The sequence below is a fragment of the Leptinotarsa decemlineata genome, unplaced genomic scaffold, assembly GCF_025532065.1.
Source record: "Leptinotarsa decemlineata unplaced genomic scaffold, Ldec_3_MD MMD2_P_RNA_scaffold_7, whole genome shotgun sequence".
In the NCBI taxonomy this organism is placed as follows: Eukaryota; Metazoa; Arthropoda; class Insecta; order Coleoptera; family Chrysomelidae; genus Leptinotarsa; species Leptinotarsa decemlineata.
The window spans coordinates 3577103-3600655 of record NW_027412534.1 but is presented as its reverse complement, the minus strand read 5'-3'; the positions used below and the strand labels follow the sequence as shown (position 1 = coordinate 3600655).

Here is a 23553-nt window from a genome sequence, read left to right as displayed (position 1 = left end):
ATTTAACTATATCCTTTTCCCCACATTTACCAATACTATTTGTTTGGCAATATCAAAATTCATTTATTTGAATAATGATGAGAGAAGTGTCAAAAGGTTTTGGAATTATACTCAGAGCATTACTAGAATCACCTTTATTTATTCTCTAGAAAAAATAACTATTTTACAATTCACACACTTTCAAATGATGGAAATTCTATACAATTATTCTATTTAACTAATTTTACTCTATATACTACATGTGACTAGAAAATGACTAGAATGAAGGAATAAATACTGCCCCAACCACGCAGTATTTTGTGTGTAACAACCAAAATAGATATGCACTCCAATATTCCTTATTTTATTTTTTCATTCATAACATAGACTTTATTAAATAACCTTAAAATTAACATGCAAGTTTTTATTATTTGTACAATTTGAATGATTATATTCTTAAAATTACAAATTTTTTTATTCTAAACATACATCTAACTTAAACTAAACAAAATTATATTTACAAAAATTGTCAGGTATTAAGGAAACCCTGGCAGATGGCATCCCATTCCTGAACAAGAGGTCCATGTTTTTGGATGTAAGCCAAACTCTTTCCTTGTTGCGAATCTTCTTCTTGAAGTTTCGCCCTAAGCAAAGAGAGTCGCTTCTCTAATTCCAGTTTCTGAGCCTCGATGGTGGAAATTTCCGCCATCAAGGCTCTTTTTCTGGAATCAGAACCATCCACAACCTCCTTTTCCTTCAAATATCTCTTTTTCACAGACTGCGCATAGGAGTTTATTACCCTCTACCACAGTCTGTGAAAGGACATTTTCCGGGGCAACCTCTTGTTCGGAATGCTCAACACGTACCTGGGGGGTGACTGGAGGGGGCGACGCATCCCGATGGACCTGGGCGACGACTTCCACCAAGTTCTGCACCTCCATCACTGGAAGGGGTGCTGTAGGCCAACCAACGTAAGGTGAGTTCTTTTCACACTTTTTGCGAAAAGCACTCAACTTACCACCCCTCCTACCTTTGGCTTTGGATGCCTTCACAAGTTCGGACTTCTTCACCTTCTTGGCCCTCTTGACCGGTTTCTCGAACTCATCCCCTGAATCGATGGGCGATAATAATTCGATGGGCGATAATAAACTTTGAAGCTGTGATAAATCCGTCAGAGACTTGTCCAGGTCCGGGTTGTAGACACTCAGTAAATCTTCGATGGAGGGTGCTGACGAAGAAGTTGGTCGCCTGAATGTCGACAAAGTTGGTGGCAGTGGGGGGTCAATCTCCTCCTCCTCGGGGGTTGGTTTGAAGTCCTCGAAAAAGAACTTCAAGTCAGGAGCCGCCACTTCCTGGATGGAAGTCATCCCCGGTGGTGGAATGGGAGCCGCCACTTCCTGTGTGAAAGTCATCCCCGGTGGTGGAATGGGAGCTGCAGCTGGTTCTGTAGCTGGTGGTTGTATCATTATGTCTTGTAGGACAACCACCCTCCTCCGCTCTACATCCTCCAACTGTATTTCATTGAGAGGGGTACTCGGGGTCAATAGAGCATTCCTTAGAAAAAACATGATTCTAGAAAGAGAAAATGAAAATATTAGACAATATAATATAAATAGTATGGAAGTGTGTACTTACATCAAGCTGCTTTGAATTTTTAACTTCAACTAAGTTGGCTGGCAGGTATCTCGGGTTGGCTGCTTCTTTCGAAGGAAGACTGCAATCGAATGATGAACTGTGGCCTCCTTATGTTTTATAGCCATATGCTCCCTACCACTTCGGGTGGGAATGGGAGTGGGAGGTGGAAGTGGGGTAGGATAATTCGTTTGAAATATTCGACAAGTATGAATTTTACAATTTGTTGAACAAACCAGATAATGGGTGAAAAAATTCAATTACTCGATTGCTCTTCCAATAAGGCAATGAGTAGATTTAATTTCTTGTCACTTATACTGTTTTCATCTTTCAGTACATTCAAAAGAATTCTTAAATTTTGTTCGGAACTCGTCTGATAGAATTCAATATCGTTGTGGCCCCAAGGTAATGTCTTGGTGGTATTAGGAATGATGAATCGCTTATCATCATTATGTGACAGCGCGACTTTATTGCACATCATCGTGTAAATATCATGTAAATCACTCCTGAATACATTCATCTTTCTAAATATTGTACCGCCTGTTTCAACAATCCTAATGTAATCTTCAATTGCAATTTGATTTTTTATAGCGGATTTTTTAATACCTTTTGCTTTCTTTATTTCATCAGACACACTTTGTACATGATATGCTTTCGCACCGGTGCCATGGAAACTGATGATGGGATCATTCGGATGTTCATCCTTCATATTTCCAATCACCGATTTGCTAACTGGCACATTGAATTTATTACCCAACCTATAGTTAGAAGTGTCAAATTTATCAACATTTGCAATCATAAAATTATAAAAATTATCCGTCATTATTTTCAGTATCAAAGAATCCGTATCGGTATAGAGAAGAGAAGCTTGTGGTCCGTATATTTTTTTTGATGACATCATAGAAAAAATCATAAATGACTGTTTTCGACATATCCAATATACTGAACCCCAAATACAATGGTTTATTATAACAAACCTTAACTTTATCCATATGTATGACGACAAAGTCTTCCTAAAATATGGATAATGTTTTGAAATTGGGACGAGCTATCAAAGAATTGGCACCCATACCTCTTCTTATGGATTCCCAATGTGTGACAATTCGAGTGTCTCTTCTATTGTTTACATTTTCCATCGTTTTGCCGAATATGGAATTTATATTCAATTTGAAGTAACCCTTCTTAAAAATTGCAAAAATTGATCACAATTCTCAGTTCATACAATGTTTTGAACATTGCAAAACATTGCTTACCAATGAACCAATCCTGATATATCCAAACTTCGAACAGCCATTCAATTTAACGACTGATATGAGCAACTTTGCTCTAGGAGCCGTCCTTTCACGATTTGTTCTGACAAACCAGTCGCATATGCGTCTAGAACACTCAATGAGTGAACAAAATTATTCTACTATCGAGAATGAGCTCTTAGCAATCGTGTGGGCTACTGACTATTTTAGACCATACTTGTATGGCAGAAAATTCAAAATTTTCACTGATCATAAGCCCCTACAATGGATGATGTCACTCAAAAGAACCCAACTCACGCTTAGTGAGATGGCGTCTCAAACTAGAGGAGTTCGATTATAAATCAACTATAAAAAGTGAAAGTTGAACAGCAACGCGGACGCACCATCTAGAGTGGAAATACATATAAACGAATTACAAAATTTTACAGATGAATCCAACGGAAACCATTGTGAAATTTTGGACATTTTGGATATCTCCAATAACACTCCTATTAGACTAAATCGATCAACAGTTGAGGAATCAATTATCCCTCAGGTGGATGAAAATCCCAATTTGAATGATGTCGATAGTGACGAAAATCCCACCTCATCATATTTTGAAACCCCATCGTTACTAGACTTGATCAATTTTACGGACTCTCCTATTGTACCTCCCATCATAGATGTGGGTACAAACAATAGAGCCAGCAACGACGGAAGTCATCTCAGCAGTGATAACATTCCCCGAACTGATGTTGAAGACCTCATCAAAGTAATACAGGTGTCAGTGATGAAATACCCAATGTGAACATATCTAACAATAACCCTCTTCTTGGCAAATGTATATTTTGACACCTAGAATTTTTTCAGCAATTTTATTGGTTTCTTGAGCCTCCTAAAACACTTTATCATGCATATTTTTTCGTCTCATATATTTGCAAAAAAAAATACAGAATGTTAATTATAATTCACATTGCCTGAAGAGTACCAGTTGATGGCTCAAGCATCAATATGTATTTCAATTAACATTGCTATGAATAAGAAGAAATTTCATTAGATATAAAAAAGACTAAAACAGCAAATTATGTGTGTATATTATATTGCACATCAACAACTTAACAATAATCTATTATTTATTGTGAATGAAAATCTAGAAAACAGTTTTTTTTTGTTGTGAAACACATATTCATATTGCATTTGCTGCAAGTAACAGTTGTTATTCCAGTCTTGCAATTGCGACACCTCTTTTTTTTCCCCAAATTTTGGAAAATGACCGACTTGGTCAAACCTTACATCATCAAGAGGTCTTTGAATAACCGGCTTGTTTATTCTGTTTATGTTCTGAGTTAGTACAGGGGGTCTGCCTTTGCTGTTTTTGTTATAAATTGCATTGGCCACATTGATCCGAAATTCTTTCAAAGATAGGTGTTTAGAGTTTTGCTCTTCATTGAGAAGCTGAAATTCTCTTCTATAAAATATCCAGGCATTATTGATACACACATCTAATAACTGAGAAAATATGCACATGTAATATTTGTGTTCTATAGCCAGTACGATATAGAGCAACTAACATGTCAGCTAGATCCACACCTCCCATATGTTGATTGTAATGTTTGATTATTTGAGGGCATTGAACATCAATTTTAGATTTCGCTTCCTTCGAGTATCTCTTTATAGAAGATATGGGTTGTGAACTGACATAAGAACTAGCAATAGTTACACACTTTGAATCCGCCCATTTCACTACTGCTACTTTATTGTTATTGTCACATAGTTCCTCAAAGTGACCTCGTCCGTTTTTCAGTAGATCCTTATCGGAGCTGAATTGGCAGCCGGCCAATCGATTTGATCTTAGTGTACCTAAAGAAAGTATTCCATAATTGCTTCGTAAACTCCAGCTCTTACAAACATTTTTATTCCCCACTTCTTGGGTTTTTTTGGCATATACTGTCTAAGCGACCCAGCTCTGGTACCTTTATAGGGCACCATCATTTCATCTATGCTCATTTTCTTTTCTTCCTCTATTTTTAAAAAGTTTTGTTTTATTCTTTCGGAAATTGGTCTAATTTTGAAATATCTATCAGTTTTACAATCGTCCGTATTATCAACAAAATGAAGATACCTTCTCAGTAGCTGATACCTTTTGAGACTCATTTTTTGCGAAATCAAGAGGTACTGCAAAGCATTACTCCAATAATCTGTATATGATGGTAATGTAACTACTCTCATATACAGCTCAATGGCGACAAATGCCTTAATTTCTTGAATGTTCGTATTCACGGATACACCTTTTTTTTGAACCGAATATAAATTTGTGTTTTCAACAATCAAATCGAAGAGTGAATCCTCAAAGAATTGAGTAAAATATTCTAAAGGTGTTTTCACGTTCGAAGGAACAGAAAATTTATCCTCGTGCATATCAACAGCATATTCAAATTCAGTTTTCTCCCACTCATAAGGAATACTTGATCGTTTTTGTTTTTTGTTTTTTGCTGGTTTGGCACTATTCTGCTTTGATTTTGAAATGTTACGCTTGGACTTTCTGGTACAATTATCAGTTACAGGTACACTGGCAAGAGTATCGATGACAGTATGAGCTGCAGGGAGATCTACGTTAGCAGTTCTAGTATTCGGAGAAGTAGGAACCTCTGTTTCATTGTAAATTGAAGTTGTTGCAGTAGATGGTACATGATCGATATAAATTGGAATCTGATCAAGATTTTCCGAGGTGATAATGAATGGATTTTCTTCGTTTTGGTCCAAAACCATATCTGATATATCGAAATTATTCGATGGTTCCAGATTCTCACCATTGTCATTTGATATGTCGGCTAACAAATGTGCAACTTCCTCGGGTAATGAAGGTGCATCTGAGGAATCATCATCGAGAAAATCCTCGAATTCTTCTCCTCTATCCGAAACCTCGGACTCTGACTCGCTTTCTGGGATAAGCGCCAAAGATAATATTTTACTGGTTCTAGACGGAAAATACGCCATCTGAAAAAATTTCTAGTTGTGTACCATCTCACAAAAACTATGATATAAATTGACGAAGTTAATCGTAATTTACATTCTTACCTTATTGGAGGATCGGGCGATGTTAATTACAATTTACGCACTTCTTTCATATTCAAAATCAATTAGAAAATAACAAATTCACTTCAATTGAAGTATCACTGACGAACATATATACCTTAGAGAATGTTTCGAATGAATTTCAGAGTTTTTTCGACAGCAAAACTGAATTAATTCTTCACAAGGTCATAGGCCAACCTATGAAAACCACAAAATGATTGGGTGACATGGCGGACGGTTCATGTAAATGAATATAAATTCATCTAGTCAGTAATAGATGGCAGCAGATGTTCAAACATTATCAACTGATGTGTATTCAAGTTAACATTATCAAGTTCAATGGTGATTTTGTAGAAAATTTCTTTATTTTGATTTATGAAATCCATGTTAACTACAGTTAACAGAATCAAGAAGAGGGATAATAACTGTGAAACCGTCCACTCCAACGCCGAAGATCCTGTACTAACTATTCCAATCTTGAACAACCCTTGAATAATTTTGACCACCAACTCCATATTGATCTCGTGTTCTATTCACCAGCAGAACCGAAAGTTAAAGACATTTAAAAAAATGAAAAGTGAATATTTGCTCAGTTATCATTGCAAAATTTTGAAGAAGACGTTATCAAACTGCTCAAGGATTTTCTTGATCCAAAATATACGTACGCTATATATTTGCCAGACGAAAATATGATACCCCGATTTTGTGAAATAATAAAAAATACATTCAAAACACCATCGTGTAAATTCGTTAAATGTACAAAAGTTCTAAAAGACGTTATTCGGACTGACGACCAACAATTAACAATGCAAAAATATCACGAAGGCAAACCAAACCATAGAGGCATAGTCGAAACGGAAAAACGAATAAGAGAAACTCATTAATGGCCAAAATTGGGAATCGATACCCGCACATACATCAATAACTGTCCTGTAAGTCAACCTAATAAATATGACCGTTATCCCCCCAAACAATTTTTCCAAGTGAGTCCAACACCAACTAAGTCATTCGAAACAGTTTTTATGGACACATTACAAGTGAAGAATAAAAAATTCTTGACTATCGTTGACGCTTTCTCCAAATATGGACCTCCTCCATATTTGGAGAAAGAAATATGGTACCTCCTTCTCAACTTTAGCGCTGTTGAAGTTGCTAATAACTTACTCATTTATATCAATCATCACGGTATTCCTGAATCACTCAGCTCAGATAACGGAACTGAACAGAAAAATGAACTTATCCAAGAATTCGCAAACACCTACAACATAAAATTACATGATGTTACCCTCGATCATCCTGAATTTAAGGGAATCGTTGAACGATTCCATTCCACAATTATTGAACATTCGATAATTCTTAAAACTACCCATAAAGAGCTAGACATAATCAAACAAATACCTTATGCAATCATGCGATATAACCATTCAATACATTCCACAACGGGAATGAAACCTATTGATGTCATAACTGGACATCTATTAACATCAGACCCTTTCAATATCAATATTGAAAATCGTGTACAGAGCGCCTACATGGCAGCCCATAAAAACAAGACATCAGAGATCTATAGGCACCTCAATGAAAAACTCAACAATCGAAACAAAAACTAATTAACGCAAACCGCGAACCCACTCTTACTTACAAATAAAAAACACCGGCATACAAACGCACTGAGGCACGTAAGAGTAACAGTTTTGAAAGACCAAAGGATAAAATTGAAATTATCTAAAAATACTTTAAACAAATCAAGTTTCAAAAGACCATTGTTTCAGGTTCATCCTATCGCTGACGATGAGCCAGGAAGTTCAAATACAGTCACTAAATATAAATCCAGGTATCCTATCCTTCAAATTAGGAACCGCACAAGTGAAAAGTAGTTTCCACACCTTCAATCATTACTTTGGCCTTACTCCTATCGCTGATGAACTTATCCTTATACAAAATAAATATTCAAAATTACTTGAAGCAATCAATACCGGGCTATCACGCCCATATTTTCAAGAGTTGAAAGCGATCAATCGGTCGACATTCCTTCAGCTCCAGTTATCATTTGCTAAATTTGATACACTTACACCCATCAGGAGATAAAAACGAGGCCTTATAAACGGATTAAGCAGTATAATTGAGAATATTAGTGGTAATCTAGGTTGTCAATACGCTGAAAAGTATGACCAAGCCATTATAGAATTGCAAAACAGCCAAGACAACATTATTTCTAGGATAAATGATCAGATCTCACTCTCAAAACATATAATTGAAACTTTCAATGAAACAACTGCTACGGTGAAACATAATTAACAAGTAATTGCTTCAGAACTCTCAACATTTGTGATTTCAATCATTTTCTTGAAACAAAAGAAGCATTCGATCAACTCAGTGCCATTTAACACCTACTAATCCAAATATTCACAGATCTAGAAAATGCAATAACTTCTGCAAAATTACATACTACGCACACTAGCGTTTTGAAAATGAAAGATCTCGAAACAATGATAACATTTTTATCAGAACATTATTCTTTCGAAAATTTGTTGTTTGGATTAGACCCAGTAAATACTGCCGTGTGAAAGTAAAAAGCAGTAAGTGCAATGATAATGATTTCGAGATATTGTCATTTTAGTCTTTTTTGTTCTACGCAATTTATTTTTATTTTGATTTCAAATAAAAAGACATTGAATATCGTTATTGAATATGTATTATTTTTTCACAAAAGAGAAAATTCTCTTACTTTGGCTTTTGTGGAGAAATCAGCAGTTACTGCTGTTTGCCTAAAAGTAGTGCAATAAAAAAATGATATTCGAAACAGTAAAAGTAAGTAATATTTCAGATTCATGTAAATAATATCGGCTCCATGAATAAAACAAATACAAAATGAATCAAGCAGTTTATTATAAAGCAAAGCAAAAAAACATTGACATGACACTAAAAGAAAACAATCAGTAGGTACCTATATTATTAACAAATTAATCGTCGTTATCTATCAAATCTTCTACATCAGCTTCTCTCAATGAAAGCCAGAACTGTCGTCTGTTTTCAGGCATGAGGGGACATAGTTGCGAAATTATGCCTTGTTTCTTTCGTGTAGAGACACCTCTAGAATTATCCCGTAGTTTATTGGGAATTTCTAGTTTGAAATTTACTTTAAGAAAATTATATTCTTTAAACTTTTCGTCATCAATATTGTTTTTATAAAATAATAATCGGCTCCCTCGTCTGAACTGAACCACAGATATATCGCAGAGTAAAGGTCTATCTTTTTGTTTGGATTTGGCTTTTGAATCTCCAGGCTTCCAGTTCAAAACATCATCATTTGTCAAACATATTGCGTTCATTTTTCTCCCATTGGAATTTTCTACGGCCTTGACAAAATCGTTGAAGTCATAAATGTTACCTTTGTTTGTAGTTTTCATGCTCTGTTCCACCCCGTGATGAACAGAATCCGCACTCATGAATGTGTGGCCAGCCTCAAAATACTTGATGGTAATTTCAGACGCGGCTATTACATTTGAATTTATAATTGTGACAAACATGGTGTATAAGCACCAATTTTTATTTTGCGCAGAGCAGTTGTCTGTCCAATACATCACTTTAAGGTAATCTCTTTCTTCAACTAAAGCTTTATAATATGCAGATGCAATTTCTTCTTTCTTCCTACCAGCCACAGCTTCATGCCATAAAACTGCTATATTTTTTTTAACGTCTCTACTCTTCACATCTGTCATTGATGCAAATGTTAGATGAAAAACTACAATTCTTCTTGTAAAAAATGTTTTTTGGCTTGCGGGAATCCTTGGCAGCATTATTACTTTTTGCAAGTCTACACTCCTCACTGCTTCGGTTTCTATCTTTTTCCTTGCCACATCTTTCCTGTACTCTACTCTTCTTAATTTGGCAAATTCAATATGCTGTAACCATTTCATACATGTTGTACAAGAGGCTCAAAATTTAGTAGTTGAAGATTCCAGAGCTGACAGATTCAGATCAGTAGTAGCAGTTTTACCAGTACTATTTCTGTGTGTTGTTTCATATTCATTAGAACCTTCTGCATTTTTAAGATTTTCGTCTACTTCTACTACTGTGGCTGTTGCCTCATTATGCGATTTAATATGCTGAATCTGCATCATGCAGTGGTCGCACTCCTCATTTCCTAATTTTGTAAAGCTTATGTTCATGTCAGACACTACTTTCCGATATGTGTAATAGCTAATTTTATTTTGCGGAAATTTCTGAAGATAATCAGCATGCATACTTCTAATTGTGATATCGTGAGGTAGATACAAACGGTTAGGAGCATGTTCTCTTCGGTAGTGACTTATACATGGATGAAAGGATGAAATATGTTGTTGCAGAATTTCACGATTACACTTATTTTTCGGTGCTGCTAATCCTCGTCTGTCTCTATTTGGGGTTATACTATCCGGTGCCAAATTTTTAAAAACCGTTGTAATGAATTTATCATTTTTTTCGTCATAGCCAAGAGTTCTCAAAAAAAATTTTTTGCATATAGTCTGAGAATGTGCGTTTTCATCAGGTAACGTATACATCAAAGATCTACTTCTCTTCCGTACTTCCACCTTCGTTGTTGAACGTGCTTTACCTTTTTGTTCAATTCGACCATGTACCCAAGATCTTCTTGTATTGTAATCCATTTTATAGAATTCATTCCAAATGGCTACTCTTCTCTGTTCATTTATTTTTTCCACACATCTCTTCTTGCATGCACATGGGCTCCTTAATTGATTACTGTTCTTATCCCTTTCCCTCCTCTCTGAATTTTTCCTTAGTCTTCTCTTTTTTCGGGTACAGATTATTTCATTATTCATGTTTTCATGTTCATTAGCTTCGCAACTTGTATTATCTTCTGAGCTCTCAGATTGTTGATAATTCGGATCAACAATTGAATCGTCAGAGTATCCAGTAATTTCACCAATTTCTTCATCGTTTTGTGCATTTTTAGCCGATGTTTGTAAAAGTTCTGAAATAACGAAGTCATTATTTATAGTTTGAATCACATTCATTAAAAAATCATGTGCTTACCTCTGTGATAAGATGCTGTCTCATAAGAAAATGCTTCAGTAGTAGTTGTTTGAATAATAATAGGTTCATCTATTTCTTCTTTGTTTTGAACTTCATTAGCTAAAGTTCTTGAGTCCGGTGTTGTAAGGTCTAAAATATAAAATTATATTGGATTTCTGTATGAACATGTCTAAATAATCCAATAAAATATTCTATTTACTTCATTTCAATAATATACATACCTTGAGCTAATACTTCCGTTCGATTATCTGTTGCCAAAGAAACTAAATATTTGCCCCGTGACATTTTATTTGAAACTTCTTGATAAACACAAAGTATATTTCAAAATGTTAGTTGGCGTACCGAGCAAGTTCTCGCATGTCTACGCACGCCAAGAAACTGAGAGCAACTAACTACCACAGTAAAGTTGAAGCCTGCGCAAATTCATGCGAGGACAAAACGTGTCATGTGACGTTTAGAACAAAAGCAGTATCTGGTAAAATACTTCCTCGTGTCTTGAAATAATACAAACAACATATACAAAAGTAGAGGTAAAAGGCAGTAACAAATGAAGAAAGTAGATACTGCTTTTTACATTCACATTTGAAATTATCTTAGGAGTAACTGTGTAGGTAAACAGCAGTAATGTATTATTGAGTTAGATACTGCCTATTACCATAACACTGTGGTGCCAAATCGTCAGTTACTGCCGTTTGCCTTACGATTTATGGCCTAAGTTGATTCGTAAATGTATACCAAACCATGAAGTCCACTATATTGGCATCTTCAAACATGTCACCCGACTATTTCTCAGTGGTTATGTCTGAGGACATAACCACTCTCAAGGGAGCACATTTGATTACCCTACTTCTTGGATGTCAGTTCAAAACCCCACGGACAAATATGTCAACCAAGCAAAAGAAATAGGAGAACAGTCCCTACTTTTACCAGACATAATGCTTCCTCAAACCTCAACAACCCAGTCCAGTACCAGTCCTAAAACTCCAAGACGTTCCTCTAGACAAGCTGAACGAAATCCACAGAGAGGCCGACCGCTTATTACCTTTGACAACACATATTCATCCATCATCAGGTTATATTTGGACAGTTCCAGCATATGCTGTTTTTTGATCTTTGTTGTATACAAGCACCTGTTAGTCCGACACCAACCACCTGAAGGAAGTACAGATCCACCCTTGCCAAGGCAGCGAGAAACATTTTTCTCTTCGTGAAACCCTGTTTTCCATCTTCGGAGGGAGGAATTACATTGTCACTGACCCCGGATTCTGCTGACACTCAGCTACAATTCTAAGGACAGCCTCTTAACAGCATAGCCGGCCAGAAAGCATCGCTTTGGGAACCCACCTCATGCATTCAGTCTGATTTTATACATGTACGGTTAAACATCGTTTTTAATAATTTTTATGTCAAGAGCGGTATTTTGTTTTGGGTGATAGTTTTCCTAGGTTGATTATTCAATTTTTTCAATATTTTAAGAAAACATGGGTTAGCGCGATTTTGGATAGTCTTTTATTCTGACGTAGGAATGAAGAAGCATTAAAGGTTCGAGCGGAAATCGAGCAGTGAAGTGCGAAAATTTGAATAAGGACTAGGAAAATAAGGAAAGGCAGCGGTGAGTTAAATGTACATGTTTACTAACAATTTTATAATTTTGGAAAGGCGTTAGCTGAAATCAGTTTGTATACAGAGTGGACCTAATAATTGCTTCATAGTTATTTAGCGGTCAGAAATCTTCGGCCAAGCTAGAGTATTTTGTCACTCTCGTATATTATAGTAATTTCCGGCGATGTCACAAATATTGAGTTTCATTTTCGAGATTCAGTTACGGTTATTTGCTTAATTTTTTGGATATTTTTTTGTCTATTTTTGACATAATTTTTTACTTTATTTTCTTTATTATTGAATAAGGTAACTTTTGAAGGTTTAAAGCAGGCTTTCATTTTATTAATTGAAAAATTGTTTGAAGTCCATCAGATTGACGAAGTCACAAAAAATCGTGTCATTAATTATACTGGGACTTTGCTAAAATACATGCTTTGTCTGAAATACAGAAACCAATCCTGCCCGTCAGACCCATCATTGCTTCAATTGGTTCTCCAACCAATTCAAAAATCAATATTTTATTAAAGATTCTTTTGATGTTTTCTCTACTTACGAAAAATGAAATTACCTGATAACTATATAATTGCTAGCTTAGATGTGGTATCTCTTTTCAGCGATGTCTATTCAGATGCTTGTCTCAGATCTATTGATAAAAAATGGGGACGTATTAGTCAGTTTTGTGATATCCAAAAAGACAAATTCTTCCAACTTATAACTTTCCTTTTAAATAACAAATATTTCTCATTTAGTGGTAAAATTTATAAACAAACTTTTGGTACTTAAATGTTAGCTGAGATTAGCCCCATTTTAGCAGCATATGTCATGGATGACCTGCTAGACTTGGTCTTACAAGTTCTTCCTTTCAACCTTTGTTTCATAAAATATGTCGATGACATTATCATCTCCCTTCCCCTAGATGGAATATCTGAAATTGTGGACATCTTCAATAGTTATAACCCTTACATACAGTTCACCATCGAAACTGAGAACAACGAGCAATGGGCTCCGTTCCTGGATACTTTGGTAATATCCTCCTCATAGATTGGTACCGTAAGCCTATCAGTTCTGGTAGATTCTTGAACTACTGGTCATACCACAAGCAATCAACGAAAATGAGTATGGTCAAACAAATGAAAAACTGCATTTTACGGATTTCTGATCCCTTATTTCATTCAAAAAACGTAAAGATACTTTTCCAATTATTTACTGACAACTCTTACCAAGATCCTCTACCCAAGAAGATCTTATTCAGTACGTCATCCATTGAAATTCAACTTAATAATAACAACCAGTTGGATAGAAATACGTTACAACCAATTAATATCACAATTGGGACTAATCCACCTCCAATTCCAATAGTCTTCACCTCTTTACCATACATCAGTGATATGACATCAGTAATGCAGAACCTTCAAAAATTTAAATGTAAATGTAGCTTTCAGAACCATTTTAACCATCAATGCATTAAAACAACGATAAAAATAAAATAAAAACAATAAAAATTATAGGAATTTTACGTCTATATTTATACATCGGACCACTGGGTAGTGTCTCTACTCTTGGCTGGCCACTATTGCGTTCATCACTCTTCTCGGTGTGATCTCTCCACGCCAGTATGACGTTGTGAACGAGCCTTTGAATCTTGAGTGTTGCACTTCATTTCCCTCATAGCTGCAGAATGAAAAAGCGGCACCTAATTTCTGGTCGTGTTCAGAGATGTCAGTCATTACGAACCACTGGATGGATCTGTCTACGCTCCAATTCATGGTCTGGACGGTCTGTGCCAGTGTACCTTGACCAATAGATAGGTCAACTGTTACGTTAAAACCTTTCTTAGAAGCCATTGACTGCACGATCTGCTTGAAGATTCTGTACTCTCCATCTGACCATCTGATCCTTACCACAGGTGCTCCATTTATCTGCTGTTCTTCTACCCAAAAGTCGTAAGATGCGCGAGATAATTTCGCCATCCTGGCGGGCCGAGCTGGCGGTATCGCTGGGCCTTCAAACTCTTCCCAGTCCATGCCTGGTAGTCCATTTAACGCTTGAGCAACAAGATCGATCTGCTTGAAGATTCTGTACTCTCCATCTGACCATCTGATCCTTACCACAGGTGCTCCATTTATCTGCTGTTCTTCTACTCAAAAGTCGTAAGATGAGCGAGATAATCTCGCCATCCTGGCGGGCCGAGCTGGCGGTATCGCTGGGCCTTCAAACTCTTCCCAGTCCATGCCTGGTAGTCCATTTAACGCTTGAGCAGCAAGATGAACCTAGTTGTCGATGCAAACACCGGTCCGTAGAAGTCGTAACAATGGGAGTAACTGTCTTGGTGCGTAGGATATTGCGCCGGACAGGTTTTCTAAATCAGGGGTGTCCAACTTGCAATGCCTCAAGGGCCAAAACTAAAACCTTTGATGTTGTCGCGGGCCATATAATAATTTTGTAACAAGTAATAACAAAATAAAGTGAGGTATAAAAATAATTAAAACAAAAAAGAGTATTATTTCTTTTATTGCTCAACAAATACATTTTTTGATAAACGGAAAATTTATTGATAACACTTTTTAATAATGAAGACAAACATTGCAAAAGCAACGAAAAAGATGTATCAATTAGTGTGAGGACTGTGGTCGATCGGCTTCATCCACCAATGAGGAAATGTCCACCTCCAGTTCAGTTGTAGACAGTCTCATAAGATGAAGTAAGGAAAAATCGGTTAGGTTGCTTCTGTTTTTGTTTTTAATGTATTTCATGGAGGAAAAGGCACTTTCACATGTATATGTGCTTCCGAACATTGACGTCATTTTCAGTCCAAAATCTCGCAGGTTTGGGAATTTCTCCTTTGGCAGTAATTTGAAAAATTCAGGTCCCTTTTCTTGTTTGGTGATTAGGTACATGTCTGCTTGAAGATCACATAACTCAAGCTGTAAGTTGGGTGGTTGATCATCAATGGTTGCTCCAAGAGGGTTATTATAAAGTAGTACACTGCTTTTAAGACTTTCAATTTCTTCAAATCTTGTATTGAATTCATCAATAACTTGTTCAATTTGTGAAATGCAGGATGAAAACTCAATATTTTCCTCACCGTTGAATTCTTCTGCTATTTGCAGACAGCTAGGGAAGTGTGTCAGGTTGTTCTTTTCCAAAGCACGTTTAAACACGTTCAGCTTATTCCGGAATCCGTTTATCATTCCGATCAAATCTGAAACCGTCTGGTTTCTTCCTTGGAGACTCAAGTTTAACTTGTTAAGATGATTAGTCAGATCTGTTATAAATGCTAACTGTCTTAAGAATTCTGGATCCTTAAACTTCTCTTCCAGTTCAGTTGTGTCAGATGAAACGTATTTGTTGAGGAATGCAGGGATTTCCTTTCTTATGGCAAAAAATCGTTCCATGCACTTTCCTGCACTCAGCCACCTTACATGGTTGTACATTAGCAAGTCTCCATACTCAGCCTCTGTTTCCACTAAAAACTGCTTAAGTTGCCTGTGTAAAAGAGATCGATTTCCACCTCTAATCATATTTATAATCTTAATCACGGTTTGGAAAACTTGATCTTCCTTGACTGATTTTCCACATAAAGCTCCCTGATGTATAATACAATGAATTGTTGGGCAAGTGACACCATTCTCTCGAAGCAGACCCACTAATCCAATTTTTTTACCTGTCATTGATGGGGCCCCATCTGTTGCTATGGCTGAACATTTATCAAAGCCTCCAATTCTGTCAACTGTTTTCTTCACAGCCTCATAGATGTCTTTTCCTTTTGTTGTTCCATAAAGAGGACAAATATCAAATAACTCCTCTTTACTGGTAAAATCATCAAAAGTAGTGCGCACAAATATTAACAGCTGACTAATATCGGTTTGATCAGTGCTTTCATCCAAACAAAGTGAGAAATATGAACTTTTCTTAACCAGGCTAAGCATAGATTTTTCTACTTTCTCACCCATAGCAACAATCCTTCTTTGTATGGTTTGATGTGAAAGTGGCACTGATTCAAATTTCTCCGCCATTTTAGAATCACCGAAAGCTTTGGCCATTTCAACAGCACATTTTTTTATCAAATTGCCATCAGTGAAAGGTTTTTTTGCCTTTGCCAGCTCAAGCGACACGGCATAAGATGCATGCAAAGAATGCGTTTGAGAGTGTAATATTTTACTGAACATACCAGTTTGCTGTTTAAGCTTTTTCTTCAAATCTGCAACTAGGGCACGTCGACTTTCATTTGTGTACGTAGCATACTTATTTTCATGCACTGTTGTGTAATGTCTTCTCACATTATATTCTTTAGGCACTGAAACTACATTCATGCACACTAAGCACTGCAACTTTCCATTATTGTTAGCAATCAAGTAATCACTCTCCCAACTTTCTTTGTAAATTCTGTTCTCACTATCAATTTTCCGTTTTATTGGTTTTACACTCATTATTGTATAAGAGGAATCTAAACAAAGAATTAATCAAGCACTGTTCACTAGCAACGTAATAGATTAGCCGACTAGAATACGTGTCAGTCGCACGATGGTGCCTGGCGACGGATGGTAAGCAGTGGGAGGTGGGAGGTGTAGCCTGCGTGAACTGTGATGCGCAGTAATCAGTGCAGTTCTCATAGTGGTGGAGGACGATTGTGTTCGTTACACGTCCGCAAAGCGGCACGCGGTACAGTACTTGTGATGTAAAAACACTGCTAAACCATGAAATATAAATTAAAAAATCTTTTTTCACAGTGGCAGCATTTAAAGAAAATATATGCTTTTCGAAAATCTTACGTGGGCCACAACAAATAGCCTCGCGGGCCGGATGCGGCCCGCGGGCCGCCAGTTGGACAACCCTGTTCTAAATCCTTGATTTCGGCGAGCAACGGAAGTAGTATGTCAATGCCGGTTTGGCGTCATTTTGACTTCGCGTAGTCGGATGGTGAGTCGGATGGCGATGGTCCAGCAAGAAGTCGTTGGTCATTTTCGCCGGTGGTGGTGGTGGTGTAGAAGAGTAACACAACCCCTCAGCGAGGTTTGTGGTGGTGCAAAGAGCAGTCTTTGCGTGTGTGGGTGTAGGAAAGAATGACAAGTGACAGGGGGTGTTGTGACGGGTGTTTGGTGTAGGTTTTCGTGATGGGGGTCCTACTTGGACGTCTCGATTTGGGGGGGCCCTCGAATTGGTCCTTGATTTGGGTCCTCGAATTGGTCCTCGATTTGAGTCATCGAATTGGTCCTCGATTTGGGTCCTGGAATTGGTCCTCGAGTTGGATCTCGATTTGGGCTCTCGAATTAATCCCCAATTTGGGCATAAGAGCAATAATAATAATACAGGGTGTTGATGGAAAACACATCAAATACAGGGTGTGTACGTCCATCGTTGATGGTTCGGTTAGTCATATGAGTGTGAGAAAGATAGAGATAGCATCGGTTTGTACGGTGATGTGACTTATGAGACGTTGCCAGGTTTTGAAATAAAGCGTGAAAATAACAATTTCCCTAGGCTAAGAGGAAATTTCTCAATCTCATTGATTTGTGGCTCAGGTTGGAATGAAAAAAATTAAACACATTACAAATATTTATTAAAAAATCTTGATTCATAAATATTTTTTCGATGTATTTGATTTAAAATAGGATTAATAAGTTTTGCAGATTCTTCAATACGCCTCCTGAAACGCATTCGATCAACTGCCAAATATTCCCAAAATTTTCTTCTCGATTCATGGTAGGCAAACCTCCAAACAATCATATAATGGATTTCATTATGTTCTTCGTGTATATTGACCGTTTTCATTGTGAAATCAGTGGTTTCTACTTATGTAGATATTTGAGACAAAATTTGGATATTTGTAGGAATGATACACTTGTGATGAAATAGATCAGTCCTGAAATTGTTTTCATATCAGATTCAATACAAACTTTTAGAGGTGATGGGTCTGTGGTAGAAATCGATTTTTTTATAACATTTCTCCAATGTGAATCAGCAAATGTTCTATCATTAAAAATGAGTCTTAATTTCCAAAATTTTGAAGTTTTTGGTATTTCAACAGTTAGAACTAACAAGTGACCATCATTGACTGTAGATGGAATCATTTTCACCCAATTTGAGGGCCAAGATTCATTTTTATATCCACCGTAACCGTAACAAATACTTCACTCACATTATAGGGTTGATTGATATAAAGAATATTTTCAAAGACAGCAGAGAGAATTATATAACTTGATATCAACATGTTTTACTATTAAGTGAAAAAAAAATTGAATTTGAAAGTTTTTAAACATATTTTATGATTTGATGGTAGGGGGAGGGGAAAGCCATCAATGAAACTAAATAAAAGCAAAAGTTTGTGTAAATATGTATATTTTATGTATCAGGGTATATAATCATTTTTCATAACATCTCAAGAGATGTGCTTCTTGACGATGTGATCGATGCCATTCAAGACTCCACTTGCAAAAGCAGAATATCACCCCACAATATTTGCAAATTATTGATGAATGAGGTGTGTTGATTGGTAGTAATGTAGGTAGAGCTGGGGACATCCACATCATCTCTTGACAGCTGAAAGTATTCTAAGAGTTATTTGGTAGCAAAAAAGTTTTGGAAACTTACAACAAATCAGTTGGATCGTTTAGAATTGGACGCTGTGGGGGTATCATCTCCAGTCGTAGAGAGCTGGAAGGTGGTTCTGTCAACATCACTGAACAACTGAAATGATTTGAAAATGATTTTTTTTTAAACATGTGAAAAAACTCACGTTTCATTGGATGTTGAAGGCTGTGGAGGTACCATCTCAAGTCGTAGAGGGCTGAAAGGTGGTTCTGTCAACATCACTGAACAGCTGAAATAATTCGAAAATGAAAATTTTCAGGAAAACATGTGAAAAAACAACTCACTTTTCATTGGATGTTGAAGGTTGTGAAGGTATCTGTTATGTTTTGTTTTGTATCGGAGTGGTTAAATAATAACGTCAAGGTTTGGACACTTGTTGACTTTAATGTATTAATAAATACTTTTTGCATCAATCAGTATATACATCCAATGTAGGCCATTCAGTACTGGCCGGCTCGCAATATTCATTGACCGGTTTAGGGACGACCACCGAAGTGCGACGTTGTCAACTCAATTGTGAATACCAAATGTAAAATATGTAACACGCCCCTCTTCGAGAAAAAAGAAAGAAAAAAAGATGAAATGATAAAAAAAAATAAATGTAGTATCTACTAACATCAACAAGCATTGCTAGTATTATATGTTATACATTTTGAAAAAGAAAAAAAATAAATAAACATGAAAAGATAATGTTAAATTAAAAAAAACTCAACATTATAATTTCAATCTATCTCACGTTTCATTGGATGTTGAAGGCTGTGGCTGCAGCCCACCAAGGTTCAAATTGAGATTGAATTTGTTCCTTTTTTTGGTTAAGGAGGAATAGAACGGTTTAGTTGAATTTAATACCTCCACAGGTATCCAAATATCCTTTGACATGTCAGAAAAGTCTAAATCACAAAAAAAATCAAAATATAAATACTGCACACTCTCTTGAATATACATACTTATCCAATATATATTTTATCAAATTTTTTGGAGGGGTAAACCGTCTGATTTTGTAACAGATATAATTCCAAACTTTTTCATCATTTTTTCTCATGTCCCTTGTTTGCTTTTGTTTCAATAAATCATCTGTAATTTCCACACCATCTGGTATATCATCCAGTATGATATTACTGAAAATTCAAATTACAAACACAATAAAAAAATTCATTATACATACTTTTCTTCCAAGTACGTCCAGAAATCTGCTGGAGGTGTGTACCGATTAGTTTTTAGGGAAATGTAATCCCAAAATCCTCTGATGTTGTAGTCCCCCTCTTCGTTGTACTCTGTATTTTCGTCAACCATATTGTGATTGAAAAATGCACAATTGTTAATAAACTCATATATTCATAATTCTAATAACGTTCATTTCGCCATCTTTTCTTGATACAACAATAATAATTACTAACTCTAATTCTTCTTCTCTTTTTCTATATACGTTTTTCATCGTCACCGACCAAACTGATCGGGAGCGTTCCAAAGAGAGCACGATATAAATGTACAGTATTCCAACACGCCTCCTTACATTTATATCGCATAAAACATAAACTTAAACCCTAAGCTACATTCATCATTTCTCTAAATTTTAGAAACTTAGCTTTACCTAAAGACTTGGTAAGGATGTCTGCGACATTTTCTTCTGAATCCACTTTAACAATGTCGATAATGCCTTTAACCTTATTTTCGTTCACAAAATGATAATGTATTTCTATATATTTAGATTTTTTCGTAAAATTACCATATTTTGCTATATTGACAGCACCCAGGTTGTCTTCATATACACTGATTGGTTGTTTCAGTTTAATGTCGAAAAATCCCACCAAATCCTTTACAAGTTTAACCTCAGTTACAGCTTCCGACAATGCAACATACTCAGCAAAAGTAGAGGATTTTGTAACACTTGTTTGTTTCCGTGATTTCCAAAATATTACATTTCCAAATAATCTAATTACATATCCAGATGTAGACTTACGATCTGCTATCTCCTGCCTAATCGGCATCCACAAAGCAATCAAGAACCTCTACTTTTTCATTTTTACAATAGTTTAACTTCAAGTTTTTTGTGAGATACAAATATTTTAAAACTCTCAACGCATACTTATAATGTGTATTATTATAACAATTTTGAAACCTGCTTAAGTAATTGACACTATAACTAATGTCTGGTCTAGTTCCGGAACTGATATACAAAAGAGCGCCTATCAAATTTCTATATCTGATATCATAACCTATTTCATCAGCTGGTTCCAATTTTAAATTTACTTCTATTGGTGTATCATACAACTTTGAATCCGTAATTTTATATTTTCCAGCCAAAGACTCAATATAGTGTTTTAGATCTAAGCTCATAACATTAGTTTTATGATTAAATTCTATTTTTATTCCGAGATAGCTTTCAACTTTTCCTAAATCTTTCATTTTAAACTGTTCAGACAAAAGATTTTTTATCTTGTCTATCTTATTTTTCTTTATACTGCAAATTAGCAAATCATCGACAAACAGAATCAGATAGATGATATCATTTCCATCAATCAAAACATACAAGCAATTATCAAACTCACAGTTTTTAAATCCTATACCTTTCAGAAATCTGTCAAAACAGTCGTACCATGCCCGGGGGCTCTCTCGCAAACCATATAAAGCTTTATCTAATTTACACACCCTCTCTGTACCATCCTCATAGCCTCTCGGCTGCTTAACATAAACCTCTGACAGTACTTCACCGTTTAAGAACGCGGTTTCTACATCCATTTGTTCTATAAGTAAACCCCTGTGACAGCAGTATGACAACAAGAGTTTTAGTGTTTGCATCTTGGCAACCGGGGCATAAATATCATCAACTATCTCTGTTTGTTGAAATCCTCTTACCACCAATCTTGCTTTATACATGTTTTCTGATTTTTTAGTAAATACCTATTTTAAATCAAGCACCTTTTTATTTTCTTGCTGGTCTACCAATTTCCATGTATTATTTTTGTTTAAACATTCAATCTCTCTATCCATAGCTTCTTTCCAGTTTACACTTTCTACACTACTCATCGCCTCCTCAACATTTTCCGGACTATCAGCGCTACAGAAATTTACATAAATGAAGTTACAACAGACATAATCATTTAGTCTCTCGGGTGGTTTACGTTGTCTACTTGACCTCCTTAAATCGTCAAGTTTTTTTTCATTATTCGTATCACCTAATTCATTCTCAATTCTTTCGTTCCCTGATTCACTAGAATATTCGGTTTCAGAATCTGAGTCTTTTAAGCCTATACAGTTAACATCTTGTTCCACAATATTAACGTGCCTAGCAACTACGATTCGATTATTCACCAATACTTTGTACCCTACTTCTGTATAACCTATCAAGATTCCTAAGTCAGCCTTTCGGTCCCACTTAGATTTTCTTAGCTGTTCTGGCACTCGCACAAACACCTTACTTCCATATAATTAACGTTAGGTTTCTTTCCAAGAAAGATTTCAAAAGGAGTTTTTGTTTCGATAGTATTAGCTAAAGTTCTATTTTTAAGATAGGCGGCAGCACACACAACTTTGGGCCAGAATCTTCTATCCACTTTAGCTTCAGCTAATAAGCACCTTGACATATCCATAATCGTTCTGTTATACCTTTCTGCAGTACCGTTTAATTCATGTACATAAGGTGGACATGCATTCAGGTTAATTCCCTTCTCTCTTGCTAACTGATAAACCCTAGCATTTAAATACTCTTTTCCGTTGTCACATCTTAAAATTTTAATAGTTTTCCCAGTTAAATTTTCAACATCATTTATGTATTCTTCAAAACAATTATAAACCTGATCCTTAGACTTTATAGTATAAACACGAGCAATCTTACTGTAATCGTCAATAAAGGTTAGAAAATATCTTTCCCCATTTATACCTACAGTTGGGTGAGGTCCATTTAAATCGGTATGAACGATTTCTAAGGCAAGGCGCGCACTGAAGTAGTGTGGTAGTAGCGAGGTATTGGAATGGTGAGCGGTATAGGGATGGTGAGCATATGGCGTGGCGATCAAATAGCAACGAAGTGGTATGGAAATGGTGTAAAGCGCATTGTAGTGGCAAACAACGTTGGTGTCACCGATTCATCATGTCGTCCTCAGAGGATGAAGATGTTCTTTTACTTGTGCAACTTGCTAACCTGAATGCTAAAAATCAGGAGAAGGAGAAAAAACACTATTGGGTTCATCCCCTATGGCAGAAAAATAAAGAATTTGGAATTTTTAACGTATATAAAAAGGATTTGAACTTGGACGACCAAAAATTTAAACTTTTCTACCGAATCAAGAAAGGGACATTTTGCAAGTTGCTGACAAAACTACGCTCTATGATTCAAAAAAAGGTTACAAACTTCAGAAATTGTGTGTCTCCCGAAGAAAGACTTCTAGTAACACTGCGGTAAGTACGA

General features: G+C 36.1%; 2 protein-coding genes and 1 long non-coding RNA gene across 4 annotated transcripts; all 3 read right to left on the bottom strand.

Moving 5' to 3' along the window:
- Positions 1 to 9853: 9853 nt before the first annotated feature.
- Positions 9854 to 11690, bottom strand: LOC141480253 (uncharacterized). The gene is made up of 3 exons (XM_074170126.1): positions 11174 to 11690; positions 10953 to 11081; positions 9854 to 10890 (listed from the first exon to the last, which is right to left on the bottom strand). The coding sequence occupies exons 1-3, from the start codon at positions 11235 to 11237 to the stop codon at positions 9854 to 9856; spliced, it is 1230 nt and encodes a 409-aa protein (XP_074026227.1). The 5' UTR covers positions 11238 to 11690.
- Positions 11691 to 14107: 2417 nt separating this feature from the next.
- On the bottom strand, positions 14108 to 16075 carry LOC141480252 (EPM2A-interacting protein 1-like). The gene is made up of 2 exons (XM_074170125.1): positions 15640 to 16075; positions 14108 to 14691 (listed from the first exon to the last, which is right to left on the bottom strand). Exons 1-2 carry the CDS (start codon positions 16073 to 16075, stop codon positions 14108 to 14110), a joined length of 1020 nt encoding a protein of 339 aa, XP_074026226.1.
- A 1781-nt stretch (positions 16076 to 17856) lies between these two features.
- On the bottom strand, positions 17857 to 22563 carry LOC141480301 (uncharacterized). 2 transcript variants are annotated; one of them, XR_012464256.1, is made up of 4 exons: positions 19430 to 22563; positions 19291 to 19374; positions 19146 to 19241; positions 17857 to 19094 (listed from the first exon to the last, which is right to left on the bottom strand). It is a non-coding gene; the product is annotated as an uncharacterized lncRNA (long non-coding RNA). The 2 variants fall into 2 exon arrangements; XR_012464255.1 differs by having other exon boundaries at positions 17857 to 19241.
- Positions 22564 to 23553: the final 990 nt, after the last annotated feature.